Genomic DNA, 19,274 nt, shown 5'->3' with positions numbered 1-19,274 from the left:
AAGTAGTTGGTAGGAACATTAGGTAGGAGCCTCTGCAAACACTGTGCTATAGTTGCTCTCCTCCAGTGGCCTGTTAAGGGTGAGGCACTAAAGGCTAAGTAATGGCACTGAAGTTCACCAGTTATGGAGACTTTTGCTGTGCCCATCCCCTTGAGGGAGTTCAACCATTTTGCTAAAAGCCAGGGCTAGTGCATAGTGTTCACAGAAGGAAAATCTAATTACGAAGAATGAGTTGTGTGACTTAAGTGTTGTCGAGTGTTACTTGTGATAATGAGTTGTGCAACACAAGTGTTTTCGAGTGTATTTGTGATAATGAGATATTGTATGTTTGTGGAAATAAAACCAGCAGTCCATGCGTGGGAGAGGCAGAAAGAAAAGACAGCTACCTGGGTCAGAGGAGTGCAACTTGACCACCAATGAATTGTTGAATCATTATGCAGTAGTCACTAACACACCCGATACCCAGGAGGGTAGCACCGGTAATATACCTCCCTGGTCATTGGTTGCCTACCAACTACTACCTACAGAAACTACACCTAAAAAGTAAAAAGATCTGATTTAGAGGGTCCAGGGAAAAGTAACCAAGAACGTACTTAAATTAAGAGGACTTCTCACGTATTCCCTGCGTGTCGTAGAAGGCGACTAAAAGGGAAGGGAGCGGGGGGCTGGAAATCCTCCCCTCTCTTTTTTTTTTTTTTTTTTTAATTTTCCAAAAGAAGGAACAGAGAAGAGGTCCAGGTGAGGATATTCCCTCAAAGGCCCAGTCCTCTGTTCTTAACGCTACCTCGCTATCGTGGGAAATAGCGAATAGTATGAAAAAAAAAAAAAAAAAATATATATATATATATATATATATATATATATATATATGAGATTGCCAAGTTTAGGACCTTTAGCTGCCTAAGCCATCTCATGTACCACAAGAAAAGAATAATAGCCCATAAAGATTTGAGTGCTAAGATAAAGAAAATGAATGTGCAAGTATTAACAGAAGACTGTGTTTGTGTAATGTGAGAAAAATATGAATATAGGAAGAATGGGTGCTAGGCAAAAGGACATAAGGGACTTAAGTAAAATGGGTACATATAATTGGAATGTGCTCAATCATGCAGTGATTTTTTGTTTTAAGATTTTGCCACTCTGCTGTATAGAGGGAAAAGGTATATAGTAAATAGATCATTAGATAGATGTGTAATTTTATATGAATATAGGCTCTGAGCTTTGACAATTAAGTTTCCTGTGTATGGTGACTTGTGCAGTCCAAAGTCAAAGGCATCTTGCACAACAAAACATTTTGAAAAATAACTGATTTATAATGTTTTACTTTCAATACCTATGACTGGGATGCCCAGCTATCTTTGATGTACAGGTTGCATGTCAGTCTAATCTTTCCTGAATCAGTTAACAAGTAAAAGATATTGTCGGGCAAGTTTCAGTACTCGGGTAACTTTACCCTCAATATATTTTACAAACAAACCATTTTCTTTCATTATCCTGTTGATTGATATGGAAAATTTTATTATGGAGGACATTGATGATGCCCCTGCTAAAGTAATATTCCTTAAGTAATAAGCACAAGTGGATCGCAAATGATGTACATGTAAGAAGCAATATGCAGACATCATTTTTTTTGTACATGTGAGGTGTGAATAGTGTCTGCCAGTATAGTATGACCTACTGTATGAGAGTTTGGAGAAAACAGAGAAAATTTTTGTCATTATTCAGCTCATATGTAATGAATTTTTCTTTATAGAAAGTTGAGAAATGATATGGTTTACAAAGAAAACTAAATTTCTGTCAGTTTGATGAAGAATGGAGTGGATGATTACCGAATAATGCTGTCATGGTTCGATAAAAGTGGGCAAGAGATAGTGAGGTGGGTGGAATCATTTTGTGGAAGATCAGTTCTTTTTAGTTCTGTTTTATAGTGCATTAAACTGAGTCTTTCTAGTTCTTTTTATAGTGCATAAAACTGACAAAAATATAGCATGGTAGTCACTAAAAGATGATTAGTGGGTGGAGAGAAGCTATGAATATTTTGTCTGAAGTGTATGATTTAGTGTGTAAGGATGATTGGGATGAATAAAAATGAAAGCAGCATCATGAGTAGCTACTGTGTTAAAGAGAAAATGTAAATGAGGAGAGCTCACAACAGTTAAGAAAGGTGAAATCATAATACTTTCTCCAAAGAAAGATTGTATCATCAAAAGCAGTGATATGAATAATTCATTTCATATGGTCAACAAGAAAACTATCCCAGGATCTGGCCATGGGGAAGGGACATTTAGAACTCGCTGAGTTAATGATGCAAAGCTTAGTTGTTGTACAGAAGTAATTCTACAAAACCAGAAAGCATTTTTTAATAAAAATAAATTCATTTATATTTATTGTCGCTGTCTCCCGCATTTGCGAGGTAGCGCAAGGAAACAGATGAAAGAAATGGCCCAACCCACCCCCATACACAATGTATATACATACACGTCCACACACACAAATATAAATACCTATACATCTCAATGTACACATATATATACACACACAGACACATACATATATACCCATGCACACAATTCACACTGTCTGCTTTTATTCATTCCCATCGCCACCTCGCCACACATGGAATACCATCCCCCTCCCCCCTCATGTGTGTGAGGTAGCACTAGGAAAAGATAACAAAGGCCCCATTCATTCACACTCAGTCTCTAGCTGTCATGCAATAATGCCCGAAATCACAGCTCCCTTTCCACATCCAGGCCCCACACAACTTTCCATGGTTTACCCCAGACGCTTCACATGCCCTGATTCAATCCACTGACAGCACGTCAACCCCGGTATACCACATCAATCCAATTTACTCTATTCCTTGCCCTCCTTTCACCCTCCTGCATGTTCAGGCCCCGATCACACAAAATCTTTTTCACTCCATCTTTCCACCTCCAATTAGGTCTCCCACTTCTCGTTCCCTCCACCTCTGACACATATATCCTCTTGGTCAATCTTTCCTCACTCATTCTCTCCATGTGCCCAAACCATTTCAAAACACCCTCTTCTGCTCTCTCAACCACGCTCTTTTTATTTCCACACATCTCTCTTACCCTTACATTACTTACTCGATCAAACCACCTCACACCACACATTGTCCTCAAACATCTCATTTCCAGCACATCCATCCTCCTGCGCACAACTCTATCCATAGCCCACGCCTCGCAACCATACAACATTGTTGGAACCACTTTTCCTTCAAACATAGCCATTTTTGCTTGCCGAGATAATGTTCTCGACTTCCACACATTCTTCAAGGCTCCCAGGATTTTCGCCCCCTCCCCCACCCTATGATTCACCTCTGCTTCCATGGTTCCATCTGCTGCCAGATCCACTCCCAGATATCTAAAACACTTTACTTCCTCCAGTTTTTCTCCATTCAAACTTACCTCTCAATTGACTTGACCCTCAACCCTACTGTACCTAATAACCTTGCTCTTATTCACATTTACTCTTAACTTTCTTCTTTCACACACTTTACCAAACTCAGTCACCAGCTTCTGCAGTTTCTCACATGAATCAGCCACCAGCGCTGTATCATCAGCGAACAACAACTGACTCACTTCCCAAGCTCCCTCATCCACAACAGACTTCATACTTGTCCCTCTTTCCAAAATAAATTCATATTTGATAAAAAATGATAACATTAATCAAGAGAGCTTTGCTGGATGAAGCAATACCATATGCTTTTACAGAGAAAAATTTCATTATCATATGTTAGTGTTTTAGGAATGTGAAAGTTTTTTCCTTGCTAGCAACTAAAAGGTTCAGAATTAGTAATTGTAAAACTATATGAATCATTATTATAAAGTTCACTGTATACTGCATAGCTTGAAGGGGGCATCCAAATATCTCTACCCTTCATTATGTATAGCTTACCAAGCTGTAGCTTTATGTATATTTTCAGAAATCAAATTACTATTGGAGAAAATTTAGTATGAGAAGTTAAGAGTGATGACTCAGTAGCATATATTTTCAAGACTGTTCATAAAGCAATGCGAGTTTCTTTATCATTCAACATCAATCTTAAGTTGACATTATTTAGAATCCTAAAGCAGTTAAGTTACATATTATATATACTTATATCCCAACTTGCTTAGGGGTTATGCCTCCTGAACAACTTGCAACAAGTCCATTGCTTTCCATAACAAAAATGTTTTCCAATTTGACACATAGAGATGAATGGAATAAACCTGAAACAGCTTAGCAACCACATACCACATTCTTTCACATAATTTAGATGTTTTTAATGAAAACTCACTCTGAGAAAGGAGATAATATTGAGGGTTTAAAGTGCTTCTGGAATGGAGTGTGGTTACTGGGAGATACAGGGAAGTGGACTAGACATGTCTATGTCACCTGAATTACAGGGAAGTGGACTAGACATGTCTATGTCACCTGAATTATTTGATTCAGCATACCCTGCCACCTCACAGATAATGGAGGTGAAATGTAATGGATACTTAGTGAAAAAGGTTTTGATAAAGGCTCTATGTACTGTTGGAGTGAAATAGGGTTGAGCGAAGGTTACTAGGTAGAAGGAGATGCGTTAGCCTTGCTATATCATGAGCAATGTAGTTGAAATTTAGTGATACCAGAAAGTGTTGAAGGCTTGACATGCTATTGGAGTGAGATAGGGTGAAGTGAAGGTTTCTGGGACAGTCTTTTTATAACTTGCTAATGAGTAGTGGGAAAAGGTGATATGAAAAACAATTCAGAATCACCTGCAATCACTTGAAATTTTACAATGTGTGCTTTCCCTGATGACCTGTGGGATATTGAGATATCTCTCCAAGCTGTCGTGGTAGGCTGCTGGTGACGTATAGGTAATTAGAGGTAGCTAACATTGGCTAGGACATGAAAATGATGGCAGAAGCCAATAAAATGTCATATGAAGTGTTGAGCTGTAGTATTATAGCTCATCACTTCATGTGTGGTGTAGTAAAAGAGTTAATGAGGTGGGTGAAAGGAACTGACATTTGCAGGATATGATATGTCCCAGTTTTTATACATTTCCCAAGAAATTGATATCAATGGACGTGATCCCCATTTTTAAATTCTGATAAGAATGCTGTTAAATTACAATTCATTAAGGGTTGACTACAGGCATAACTTATCCTCTCTTGATTTGAAAGAATATAAATATAATGAACTTGAAACACTTGATCTTTTTTGAAATGCACAAAAAATACATTCAGCAAAATTCTACATATTTATATCTTTTTTTTTTTTTTTTTTTTGTCGCTGTCTCCTGCGTTTGCGAGGTAGTGCAAGGAAACAGACGAAAGAAATGGCCCAACCCCCCCCCATACACATGTATTACATACGTCCACACACGCAAATATACATACCTACACAGCTTTCCATGGTTTACCCCAGACGCTTCACATGCCTTGATTCAATCCACTGACAGCACGTCAACCCCGGTATACCACATCGCTCCAATTCACTCTATTCCTTGCCCTCCTTTCACCCTCCTGCATGTTCAGGCCCCGATCACACAAAATCTTTTTCACTCCATCTTTCCACCTCCAATTTGGTCTCCCTCTTCTCCTCGTTCCCTCCACCTCCGACACATATATCCTCTTGGTCAATTTTTCCTCACTCATTCTCTCCATGTGCCCAAACCACTTCAAAACACCCTCTTCTGCTCTCTCAACCACGCTCTTTTTATTTCCACACATCTCTCTTACCCTTACGTTACTCACTCGATCAAACCACCTCACACCACACATTGTCCTCAAACATCTCATTTCCAGCACATCCATCCTCCTGCGCACAACTCTATCCATAGCCCACGCCTCGCAACCATACAACATTGTTGGAACCACTATTCCTTCAAACATACCCATTTTTGCTTTCCGAGATAATGTTCTCGACTTCCACACATTCTTCAAGGCCCCCAGAATTTTCGCCCCCTCCCCCACCCTATGATCCACTTCCGCTTCCATGGTTCCATCCGCTGCCAGATCCACTCCCAGATATCTAAAACACTTCACTTCCTCCAGTTTTTCTCCATTCAAACTCACCTCCCAATTGACTTGACCCTCAACCCTACTGTACCTAATAACCTTGCTCTTATTCACATTTACTCTTAACTTTCTTCTTCCACACACTTTACCAAACTCAGTCACCAGCTTCTGCAGTTTCTCACATGAATCAGCCACCAGCGCTGTATCATCAGCGAACAACAACTGACACACTTCCCAAGCTCTCTCATCCCCAACAGACTTCATACTTGCCCCTCTTTCCAAAACTCTTGCATTTACCTCCCTAACAACCCCATCCATAAACAAATTAAACAACCATGGAGACATCACACACCCCTGCCGCAAACCTACATTCACTGAGAACCAATCACTTTCCTCTCTTCCTACACGTACACATGCCTTACATCCTCGATAAAAACTTTTCACTGCTTCTAACAACTTTCCTCCCACACCATATATTCTTAATACCTTCCACAGAGCATCTCTATCAACTCTATCATATGCCTTCTCCAGATCCATAAATGCTACATACAAATCCATTTGCTTTTCTAAGTATTTCTCACATACATTCTTCAAAGCAAACACCTGATCTACACATCCTCTACCACTTCTGAAACCACACTGCTCTTCCCCAATCTGATGCTCTGTACATGCCTTCACCCTCTCAATCAATACCCTCCCATATGATTTACCAGGAATACTCAACAAACTTATACCTCTGTAATTTGAGCACTCACTCTTATCCCCTTTGCCTTTGTACAATGGCACTATGCACGCATTCCGCCAATCCTCAGGCACCTCACCATGAGTCATACATACATTAAATAACCTTACCAACCAGTCAACAATACAGTCACCCCCTTTTTTAATAAATTCCACTGCAATACCATCCAAACCTGCTGCCTTGCCGGCTTTCATCTTCCGCTAAGCTTTCACTAAAATGTCTTATTTGTTTTACAGCAAATGTAGGCTACTGTTGGATTAAAACTAATGTAGATATTTACTGATTTTACTCTTTCTGAAAATGTAAATAACTGATAGGCTGATTACTGTATATTTTTTGGCAGAAATAAATTATCTTGATTACTTTTGGCATTATCAATCCTAAAACTTATTCAGTACCATATGAATTGGTGATTGGTTCTCAGTGAATGTAGGTTTGCGGCAGGGGTGTGTGATGTCTCCATGGTTGTTTAATTTGTTTATGGATGGGGTTGTTAGGGAGGTAAATGCAAGAGTCTTGGAAAGAGGGGCAAGTATGAAGTCTGTTGGGGATGAGAGAGCTTGGGAAGTGAGTCAGTTGTTGTTCGCTGATGATACAGCGCTGGTGGCGGATTCATGTGAGAAACTGCAGAAGCTGGTGACGGAGTTTGGTAAAGTGTGTGGAAGAAGAAAGTTAAGAGTAAATGTGAATAAGAGCAAGGTTATTAGGTACAGTAGGGTTGAGGGTCAAGTCAATTGGGAGGTGAGTTTGAATGGAGAAAAACTGGAGGAAGTGAAGTGTTTTAGATATCTGGGAGTGGATCTGTCAGAGGATGGAACCATGGAAGCGGAAGTGGATCATAGGGTGGGGGAGGGGGCGAAAATTTTGGGAGCCTTGAAAAATGTGTGGAAGTCGAGAACATTATCTCGGAAAGCAAAAATGGGTATGTTTGAAGGAATAGTGGTTCCAACAATGTTGTATGGTTGCGAGGCGTGGGCTATGGATAGAGTTGTGCGCAGGAGGATGGATGTGCTGGAAATGAGATGTTTGAGGACAATGTGTGGTGTGAGGTGGTTTGATCGAGTAAGTAACGTAAGGGTAAGAGAGATGTGTGGAAATAAAAAGAGCGTGGTTGAGAGAGCAGAAGAGGGTGTTTTGAAATGGTTTGGGCACATGGAGAGAATGAGTGAGGAAAGATTGACCAAGAGGATATATGTGTCGGAGGTGGAGGGAACGAGGAGAAGAGGGAGACCAAATTGGAGGTGGAAAGATGGAGTGAAAAGGATTTTGTGTGATCGGGGCCTGAACATGCAGGAGGGTGAAAGGAGGGCAAGGAATAGAGTGAATTGGAGCGATGTGGTATACAGGGGTTGACGTGCTGTCAGTGGATTGAATCAAGGCATGTGAAGCGTCTGGGGTAAACCATGGAAAGCTGTGTAGGTATGTATATTTGCGTGTGTGGACGTATGTATATACATGTGTATGGGGGGGGGGGTTGGGCCATTTCTTTCGTCTGTTTCCTTGCGCTACCTCGCAAACGCGGGAGACAGCGACAAAGTATAATAAAAAAAAAAAATAAATGAATTACAAACAACATTTGTTATAAGTCTGTGCTGACTTCTTTCAATAAAGTAAGGAAATTAGTTTTACATTCAGCATTAATTCTGCTGTACAGGCAAACATGAGTTGTAGGAAGTGACAGCATAAGAAACATTATATAGAAGCCAAACTACTAAAGTGAATGCCAAAATTTTCCAGTCAGAAATCAATAGAATCTATTGAGTTTGGTAATGCATATTTAAAATTCCATATCTCATATATGCCCAATTGAAGAATTCAATTTTTGAATAAACATCCACTATCAAAAGTTGTCACATGCTTTACAGAAACACTGTGCAAGAGCATAGAAATGACTTCTAATGATTGAATTGAGGAAATTATTATTCACCAGTAATTATCATACAGACACATATGAACCATGGAAATGACAATATAGTATTAAACTGCAGCTCTCTTATCCATGGATGTAGCCATCCCCAATGCAAATGTTGAGTTTAATTTGTTGTCTGTTCTCACATCAGAAACATAATTTCAGTGAATTCTTCAGCATGCAACTGTACTCCCAAAGCTTAAGAGGTGTGAGTTTTGTCACATAAGCAAACCATATCTGTATTATGTGTAGCTACACAATGAGTGGAAAGCATATTGAAACAGTTTCTTAATTCCATATAAAATGCTCATGGACATCAATAAAGCTGATGAGATACTACACAAACATGTAAATGTACCATTACTTTATGTTGGTTCCTTACAAATAATGCAGTAACATAAGCAATTGAATACAAACAGCAGTAGACTGCTGGGTTCTTTTATGACTGTTTGTAAGAACAGTAGATATTAGGAATATGGAGCTTACTGTAGAGAAAGAGTAGAAAAACAATTAGGTAACCAAAGAGAAAAGCATGTAAATACCTTTAACTTCAGAGGCACAAATAATGTCAGTTGTGGACTTGAAGGAATGTATTCATCCAGTCTATTTTTGAAGATATACAAGGTATTGCTTTCAGATACTCTTCTTGGTAAATCATTTCATGTTACTTTTCTAATACTGCTGAAAAACATCATGCCTGAAAGTAAAATATTTGCCCTTGTGTTTGTATCTATTACTATGAGCAAAACCAGAATGATCTACTCTAAATTAGTTACTTAGATCAAGACTGCTGAAGCATAATAAGTTTGAGTATTGTCAAACATCTCAAATCCAGCAATCTTAAGGCTGAGCAGTTGCTGGATTTTAAAATTTTCCTGATTTTGGATACTTATTATGCTTAGTGAACTTTAACCTGCAGTTTGATTTTCCCAATATACCACTTTTTGTAAGTTGTAAACAATACTGCAACTTCCATTATGTACTGTACTTGACAAATATTCTTCCTTGTGTCCTATCCAAAATAGACTAAGGTAGTGATAAGTCATTGCTTGTAAAGTGTTGGGAATTAGCGTCTGGCCCAGTTGAGACTGACGGTGAAGAAAAACAAGTTATCTTCAGTGAGGTATATGCCATGGGAGAGGGAGGAAGTAGATCTTGCATTTAACCCAACCCTAGGAGCTAGGGTTGATGTACACTAACTATATCCCAGACACCTTGCAGGTCTCCAAAAATTCTTGGTTATGGAATAATCCAGGTTAGGAAAAATTACTGAATGTCAAAAGGCAGTAAAAATGTTCGAGAATGGTGCTTGTTGTAAATATAAAAAAAAAAAAAAAAAATATCAACTTGAGCTTGTGCATTTTTTCGTTTTTACTTAGGAAAATAACATCTCACTTTCCTAGAGAGAGAGAGAGAGAGAGAGAGAGAGAGAGAGAGAGAGAGAGAGAGAGAGAGAGAGAGAGAGAGATTAGAAGCACTGAGGAGCTTTTACCAAGAAAGTAAGGCATGTGAGTGACTAGGTAGAGAGGAGGTTCCAGGTTAAGGTGGGTCTACGGTGGGGATGAGTGATGTCATCATGGCTATCTAATTTGTTTATGGGTGGGATGGTGAGGGAGGTAAATGTAGGGGTCTTGAAAAGAGGGGCAGGTATGTACACTATTAGAGGTAAGAGGGCCTATTGTATTTTCAAAGACATACATAGTATTGTTGTTTGGTGATTACACAGTGCCTGTGGAAGATTTGATTGAGAAACTGCCGAAGTTAGTGTCTGAGATTGAGCTTGTGTGTAAGACAGCTGAAAGTAAATGTATTAAAAGAGATTATTTTGTTTAATATTGCAAAGAGAAAGGGGCATGAGTCTGAATGGAGAAAACATGCAGGAAGTGGTGTTTTAGATGCCTACATGGCAGCAAATGGAACAATGGAAACTGAGTCATGGGGTTGGTGATGGGGCAAAGGTTCTGGAAGTATTGAGGAGAGTGGAAAGACAGGTCACTATCTGAGAGGGTGATGATAGGTATGAAGTCCAACAGTGTTGAATGCAAGGTGTGGTCTATAGATGAGAATGCACAAAAGAGGATTAATATGTTGGAAATAAAATGGTAGAGGACAATAACATGTGTGAAGAAGGTTGATTAAGTAAGAACTGATAGAGTAAGACTGAGGGGTGTGGTAATAAAGGAGAAGCTGAGAATGCTGAAGAGGTTGTGCTAAAATAATTTGAATATATGGAGAGAATGAGTGAGGATAGTTTGACAAAAGGGATATATGTGTCAGAAGTGCAAGGGAAAAGGAGAAAGGAAGACCAAATTAAAAATGGAGGAATAGAGTGAATGAGATTTTGAGTGTTCAGGGCCTAAAAACTTTCAGGAGGGTGAAAAGCATGCACAGGATAGAGTGAAATGGAGTGAAGTGGTATACAGGGGGCAACATGCTGTCGATGAACTCAACCTCATTTTACATGCAAACCAATCTAACACACCCTAATCTTACCTCTTACACTCTCATACTGCATTTACTACAACACTATGCTCTTTACACTCATTCCATGCATGCTTATCTGCTTCACACCTCATATCACCCTTACTCATTTCTTCTTTGACAACCACACTATTCCTTACTTTAGCATTCAAGGCCCAAGACTCATCCACACAACACTGTTGGGGCTCCTGTACCTTCAAACATACCCATCTCTGACTGAACACATACTGATATCTCTTTCCTCATGATCCTTAAAGCATTCACGACCAATGCATAATATCAGTCACTTCAGGTGCTATGGTTCTAACCATTGCCACATCTACTCCCAAACATTTAAAGCACTGCACTCCTCTAGGTCCTTCTTCATTCAAACTTACAATCAAAGCATCTTGTCTTACCCCTCCGCTGCACCACATTACTTTAAATTTTGTTCTCATTTAATCTCAACATTCTCCTTTTACACACTATCCAAAATTTGTCATCAGCTTCTGGAATTTTTCTCTAGAGTTCATAAGGGCTGTGTTATCAGCAAACAGCAAATGATTCATCTTCTATGCTCCCCTCAAGAAAAATAGCATTGTACAACAAGCAAAATATGACAAGAAGAGAGGTGGTGGTTGAAAGAGACTGTGATAACAAACAAACATGTGGTAAGCACTGTCCACTAGCCCTGCTATCATGGCAATGTCTTGTCATAGGTAGGTACTTTCAGCATATCGCAAACCTGCCCCTTGCTCCAAAACCCTTGCATGTCCTTTCCTCATACCTCATCCATAAATGGAGTAAGCAACCATGGTGACATCACACATCCTTGATAAAGACCAATCTTCCAACTCATCCCTTCCTACTCACACACACATTACATTTGGTAACTATCCATTATGTCATATATTTGATAGCATCTAGTAGGCCTCTCTCATCATTTTCATCATGTGCTTTTCTGGCATTACCGGACTCTGCATGCATGTGGTCAAGCCATGAGTGAAACATCATCTTCAGCTAGATGTTATTGTCTGTGGATGAAAAGGAATACAACTTTATCAAGGAATTTCTTACTCCAAAAGGGTCCCCTATTTTCCAGCTATTATTTGTAGTATCCCTGGGGATAGGGGAGAAAGAATACTTCCCACACATTCCTCACGTGTTGTAGAAGGCAACTAAAGGGGACGGGAGCGGGGGGCTGGAAACCCTCCCCTCCTTGTATTTTAACTTTCTAAAAGGGGAAACAGAAGAAGGAGTCATGCATGGAATGCTCATCCTCCTCGAAGGCTCAGATTGGGGTGTCTAAATGTGTGTGGATGTAACCAAGATGAGAAAAAAGGAGAGATAGGTAGTATGTTTGAGGAAAGGAACCTGGATGTTTTGGCTCTGAGTGAAACGAAGCTCAAGGGTAAAGGGGAAGAGTGGTTTGGGAATGTCTTGGGAGTAAGGTCAGGGGTTAGTGAGAGGACAAGAGCAAGGGAAGGAGTAGCACTACTCATGAAACAGGAGTGGTGGGAGTATGTGACAGAGTGAAAGAAAGTAAACTCTACATTGATATGGGTAAAACTGAAAGTGGATAGAGAGAGATGGGTGCATATGCACCTGGGTATGAGAAGAAAGATCATGAGAGGCAAGTGTTTAGGGAGCAGCTGAGTGAGTGTGTTAGTAGTTTTGATGTATGAGACCGGGTTATAGTGATGGGTGATTTGAATGCAAAGGTGAGTAATGTGGCAGTTGAGGGAATAATTGGTGTACAAGGGGTGTTCAGTGTTGTAAATGGAAATGGTGAAGAGCTTGTAGATTTATGTGCTGAAAAAGGACTGGTGATTAGGAACACCTGGTTTAAAAAGAGAGATATACATAAGTATACGTATGTAAGTAGGAGAGATGACCAGAGAGCGTTATTGGATTACGTGTTAACTTATAGGCACGCGAAAGAGAGACTTTTGGATGTTAATGTGCTGAGAGGTGCAACTGGAGGGATGTCTAATCATTATCTTGTGGAGGCAAAGGTGAAAATTTGTAGAGGTTTTCAGAAAAGAAGAGAGAATGTTGGGGTGAAGAGAGTGGTGAGAGTAAGTGAGCTTGGGAAGGAGACTTGTGTGAGGAAGTACCAGGAGAGACTGGTACAGGATGGAAAAAGGTTCTCACGTGAGAACAAGGGACGTAAAGGGAGTGGGTGAGGAATGGGATGTATTTAGGGAAGCAGTGATGGCTTGCGCAAAAGATGCTTGTGGCATGAGAAGCGTGGGAGGTGTGCAGATTAGAGAGTGGTGGGATGAAGAAGTAAGATTATTAGTGAAAGAGAAGAGAGGCATTTGGACGATTTTTGCAGGGAAATAATGCAAATGAGTGGGAGATGTATAAAAGAAAGAGACAGGAGGTCAAGAGAAAGGTGCTAGAGGTGAAAAAGAGGGCAAATGAGAGTTGGGGTGAGAGAGTATCATTAAATTTTAGGGAGAATAAAAAGATGTTTTGGAAGGAGGTAAATCAAGTGCGTAAGATGAAGGAACAAATGGGAACTTCAGTGAAGGGGGCAAATGGGGAGGTGATAACAAGTAGTGGTGATGTGAGGAGATGGAGTGAGTATTTTGAAGGTTTGTTGAATGTGTTTGATGATAGGGTGTTTCGGTTGAGGTGGTTCCAGCAATGTTATATGGTTGCGAGGCGTGGGCTATGGATAGAGTTGTGCGGAGGAGGGTGGATGTGCTGGAAATGAGATGTTTGAGGACAATATGTGGTGTGAGGTGGTTTGATCGAGTAAGTAATAATAGGGTAAGAGAGATGTGTGGTAATAAAAAGAGTGTGGTTGAGAGAGCAGAAGAGGGTGTTTTGAAATGGTTTGGTTACATGGAGAGAATGAGTGAGGAAAGATTGACCAAGAGAATATATGTGTCAGAGGTGGAGGGAACGAGGAGAAGTGGGAGACCAAATTGGAGGTGGAAAGATGGAGTGAAAAAGATTTTGAGTGATCTGGGCCTGAACATGCAGGAGGGTGAATGGCGTGCATGGAATAGAGTGAACTGGAACAATGTGGTATACCAGGGTCAACGTGCTGTCAATGGATTGAACCAGGGCATGTGAAGCATCTGGGGTAAACCATGGAAAGTTCTGTGGGGCCTGGATGTGGAAAGGGAGCTGTGGTTTTGGTGCATTATTACATGACAGCTAGAGACTGAGTGTGAACGAATGTGGCCTTTGTTGTCTTTTCCTAGCGCTACCTCGCACACATGAGGGGGGGGAGGGGGTTGTTATTTCATGTGTGGCGGGGTGGCAATGGGAATGAATAAAGGCAGAGAGTATGAATTATGTACATGTGTATATATGTATATGTCTGTGTGTGTATATATATGTATACGTTGAGATGTATAGGTATGTATATTTGCGTGTGTGGACAAGTATGTATATACATGTGTATGTGGGTGGGTTAGGCCATTCTTTCGTCTGTTTCCTTGTGTTACCTCGCTAACGCGGAAGACAGCGACAAAGCAAAATAAATAAAATATAAAAACAGCTTAGAAGCTCCAGGGACCTCACTGAAGGGATCCGGGGGCTATATATTTATAAAATTTACACTCTTTCTCCTGATACATTAAAGTCTCATGGAGTTCACTCTTTCTCCTAGTATTCCTAACACAAATTTCTCTGATGAAACACTTGATCAACACATCTTCAACCACTCCTGAAGCCACACTGCTCTCCTCAGTCACGTGTTTTAAGTAACCCACTATCCTCTTAATTACCATTCTTTTCCTGCACCTTTCCGAGTTCAGTAAAGACTTTTGCCTCTATAATTTATGTATTCACTCTCGTCCACCTTACATTTATAAAAGGCTAGTTCTCAGGAACCCCACTTTAGGACATACATATGTGAAACGAAGAAGTGAAACCAATCAACAACACTACACGCCTCTTTATTGAGAAACTCAATCACAATCCCACTACAGCTACTTTGCCATGCTTCATATTGTGCAATGATTTCACAATCCCCTTCTCTTTCATCATACTATTCTCTGACTCACTCTGCAAGACACCTTATCTCAGAACATCCACCTCCCTATCACCAAACAATTCAACTGTCTTTCAAAATACTCATACCAACTCTTTTTCATCTCTTCTTTGCCAGTTACCTCTTAGAAGTTTGTTTACTCACTGTCACCCATCTTGTTCTGCTCACCTCCTTTTAAAATATTTTTTCTAAAGTTCACTAATATTCTCAACACATCCTTCATTTGCCCTTTTTTATTTCTCATACCTTTTTCTTAACCTCTTGTACTCCTTCCAATCACTTGCACCACTTCCCTGCAAATACCACAGATACACCTCCCTTCTGTCTTTCAGTAATGATTTAATTTCCTTATTCCTCCACACAACTTTCCATGGTTTACCCCAAACGCTTCAAATGACCTGATTCAATCCACTGACAGCACGTCAACCCCAGTATACCACATCGGTCCAATTCACTCTATTCCTTGCCCGCCTTTCACCCTCCTGCATGTTCAGGCCCCGATCACTCAAAATCTTTTTCACTCCATCTTTCCACCTCCAATTTGGTCTCCCACTTCTCCTCGTTCCCTCCACCTCCGACACATATATCCTCTTGGTCAATCTTTCCTCACTCATTCTCTCCATGTGCCCAAACCATTTCAAAACATCCTCTTCTGCTTTCTCAACCACGCTCTTTTTATTTCCACACATCTCTCTTACCCTTACATTACTTACTCGATCAAACCACCTCACACCACACATTGTCCTCAAACAGCTTATTTCCAGCACATCCACCCTCCTGCGCACAACTCTATCCATAGCCCACGCCTCGCAACCATACAACATTGTTGGAACCACTATTCCTTCAAACATAGCCATTTTTGCTTTTCGAGATAATGTTCTTGACTTCCACACATTCTTCAAGGCTCCCAGGATTTTTGCCCCCTCCCCCACCCTATGATTCACTTCCGCTTCCATGGTTCCATCCGCTGCCAGATCCACTCCCAGATATCTAAAACACTTTACTTCCTCCAGTTTTTCTCCATTCAAACTTACCTCCCAATTGACTTGACCCTCAACCCTACTGTACCTAATAACCTTGCTCTTATTCACATTTACCCTTAACTTTCTTCTTTCACACACTTTACCAAACTCAGTCACCAGGTTCTGCAGTTTCTCACATGAATCAGCCACCAGCGATATACAGAGATATACACTAATATATGTATGTGAGTAGGAGAGATGGTCTAAAGGCATCATTAGATTGCATTTTAATTGATAGGTGTGTAAAAGAGAGACTTTTGGATGTCATTAAGTTTAGAGGGGCACCGGTGGGCTGTCTGATCACTATCTTTTGGAGATGAAGGTGAAGATTTGTAGAGGTTTTCAGAAGAGAAGAGAGAGTGTTGGGGAGAAAGTTGTGAGAGTAAGGGAGCTTGGAAAGGACATTTGTGTGAGGAAGTACCAAGATATTTTGAGTGTAGAATGGCAAAAGGTCAGGGCAAATGACATGAGGGGAGTCGGTGAGGAATGGGAAGTATTTAGGGAAGTAATGATAGCATGTGCAAGAGATGCATGTGGCATGAGAAAGGTGGGAGGTGGGAAGATTAGAAAGGGTTGTCAGTGGTGGAATGAAAAAGTAAAGTTACTAGTGAAAGAGAAAAGAAAGGCGTTTAGATGATACTTGCAAGGAAGGAATGCAAATGACTGTGAGATGTATAAGAAAAAGCTGCAGGAGGTTAAGAGGAAAGTGCAAGAGTTGAGAAATAGGGCAAATGATTGTTGGGGTGAGAGAGTATCATTAAACTTTAGGAAGAATGAAAAGATGTTTTAGAAGGAGATGAATAATGTGCATAAGAGAACAAATGGGAACATTGGTGAAGGGGGCAAGGGGGGAAGTAATAACAGGAGTGATGAAGTGAGGAGGAAGTGGAGTGAGTATTTTGAAAGTTTGTTGAACATGATTGATGATAGAGTGGCAGATGTAGGGTGTTTTGGTCAGGATGGCATGCAAAGTTAGAGTCGGAGAGAGGTTTGGTGAAGAGAGAAGAGGTGGTGAAAGCCATGCAGAAGATGAAATCTGTCAAGGCTCCGGGTTTGGATAGTATTGTAGTTGAATTCATTAAGAAAGGGGGTGGCTGTTATGTTGATTGGTTGGTAAGGATATTCACTGTATGTATGGATCATGCTGCAGTGCCTAAGGATTGGCAGAATGCATGTATACTACCATTGTGCAAAGGCAAGAGGGATAAAAGTGAGTGTTCAAACTACAGAGGCATACGTTTCTTGAGTATTCCTGGAAAGTTGTATGGGATCATACTGACTGAGAGGGTGAATGCAGGTACAGAGCATCAGAATGGGAAGGAGCAGTGTGGCATCAGAAGTGATAGAGGATGTGTGAATCAGGTGTTTGCTTTGAAGAATGTGTGTGAGAAATACTTAGAAAAACAGATGGATTTGTAGGTGGCATATGATGGGTTGATAGAGATGCTTTGTGGAAGGTCTTAAGAGTATATGGTGTGGGAGATAAGGTGCTAGAAGCAGTGAGAAGTTTTTATCATGGGTGTAAGGCATGTTTACGAGTCATTGGTTCCCAAAATGTTAGTCTGCGGCAGGGGTGTGTGATGTCCCCATGGTTGTTTAATTTGTTTATTGATGGGGTGGTTAGGGAGGTAAATGCAAATTTTAGAGAGAGGGGCGAGTATGCTGTCTGTTGGGTATGAGAGGGCCTGAGAAGTGAGTCAGTTGTTGTTTGCCAATGATACAGCACTGGTGGCTGATTCAAGTGAGAAACTGCGGAAGTTTTTGACTGAGTTTGGAAAAGTGTATGAAAAGAGAAAGTTGAGAGTAAATGTGAATAAGAGCAAGGTTATTAGGATCAGCAGGGTTGAGGCACAACTTAATTGAGATGTAAGTTTCAATGGAAAAAAGATTGGAGGAAGAAAAGTATTTTAGATATCTGGAACCATGGAGGTGGAAGTGAGTCATAGGGTGGTGGAGGGGCAAAGGTTCTGGGAGCAATGAAGAATGTGTGGAAAGAGAGAACATTATCTCACAGAGCAAAAACGGGTATGTTTGAAGGAATAGTAGTTCCAACATTATTATATGATTGCAAGGCATGGGCTATTATTAGGCTTGTACAGAGTGTGGATGTGTTGGAGATTGAATGTTTGAAGACAATATGCGGTGTGAGGTGGTTTGATCGAGTAAGTAATGAAAGGGTAAGAGAGATGTGTGGTAATAGAAAGAGTGTGGTCGAGAGAGCAGAAGAGGTTGTGTTGAACTTTTTTTGACATATGGAGAGAATGAGTGAAGGAGGACTGACAAAGAGGATATATGTGTTAGAGGTGGAGGGAGACCAAATTGGAGGTGGAAGGATGGAGTGATAAAGATTTTGGACGATTGGGGCCTGAACATGCTGAAGGGTGAGAGGCGTGCAAGGAATAGAGTGAATTGGAATGATGTGGTATACTGGGGTCGACGTGCTGTCAATGGACTGAACCAGGGCATGTGAAACATCTGGGGTAAACTACCAAAAGATATGTGAGGCCTGGATGTAGATAGGGAGTAGTTGTTTCAGTGCATTACACATGACAGCTAGAGACTGAGTGCGAATAAATGTGGCCTTTTTCGTTTGTTTTCCTGGCACTACCTTCCTGATGCAGAGGGTGCTGATGGTGTTTCCTGTGGTGTGGTTTGGTGCCAGAAATGGATGAAGGCAAGCAAGTATGGATATGCACATGTGTATACATATGTAAATGGCTGTTTATGTGTATGTATATGTTGATATGCATATGTAGGTATTTGGGCGTATGTATATGGGTGGCTGATTCATGTGAGAAACTGCAGAAGCTGGTGACTGAGTTTGGTAAAGTGTGTGAAAGAAGAAAGTTAAGAGTAAATGTGAATAAGAGCAAGGTTATTAGGTACAGTAGGGTTGAGGGTCAAGTCAATTGGGAGGTAAGTTTGAATGGAGAAAAACTGGAGGAAGTGAAGTGTTTTAGATATCTGGGAGTGGATCTGGCAGCGGATGGAACCATGGAAGCGGAAGTGGATCATAGGGTGGGGGAGGGGGCGAAAATCCTGGGAGCCTTGAAGAATGTGTGGAAGTCGAGAACATTATCTCGGAAAGCAAAAATGGGTATGTTTGAAGGAATTG

At 40.6% G+C, this 19,274-nt stretch overlaps 1 protein-coding gene across 6 annotated transcripts in view; it reads right to left on the bottom strand.

Annotated features, from left to right (window-relative positions):
• Positions 1-9,177: 9,177 nt before the first annotated feature.
• The window catches only part of LOC139761678 (uncharacterized), a 293,203-nt gene continuing 283,106 nt past the window's right edge, over positions 9,178-19,274 (bottom strand). For 3 of the 6 annotated variants that reach the window (XM_071686006.1, XM_071686007.1, XM_071686008.1), the window contains exon 6: positions 9,204-9,362. In XM_071686006.1, coding sequence (XP_071542107.1) covers positions 9,325-9,362 — 38 coding nt within the window. In that variant the 3' untranslated portion in view covers positions 9,204-9,324. Of the gene's footprint in view, positions 9,363-19,274 lie in introns of all 6 variants that reach the window. The other 3 variants (XM_071686004.1, XM_071686005.1, XM_071686009.1) reach the window with 2 other exon arrangements.

The sequence above is a fragment of the Panulirus ornatus genome, chromosome 41, assembly GCF_036320965.1.
Source record: "Panulirus ornatus isolate Po-2019 chromosome 41, ASM3632096v1, whole genome shotgun sequence".
Taxonomy (NCBI): Eukaryota; Metazoa; Arthropoda; class Malacostraca; order Decapoda; family Palinuridae; genus Panulirus; species Panulirus ornatus.
This window is presented reverse-complemented; position numbering and strand designations above follow the sequence as displayed.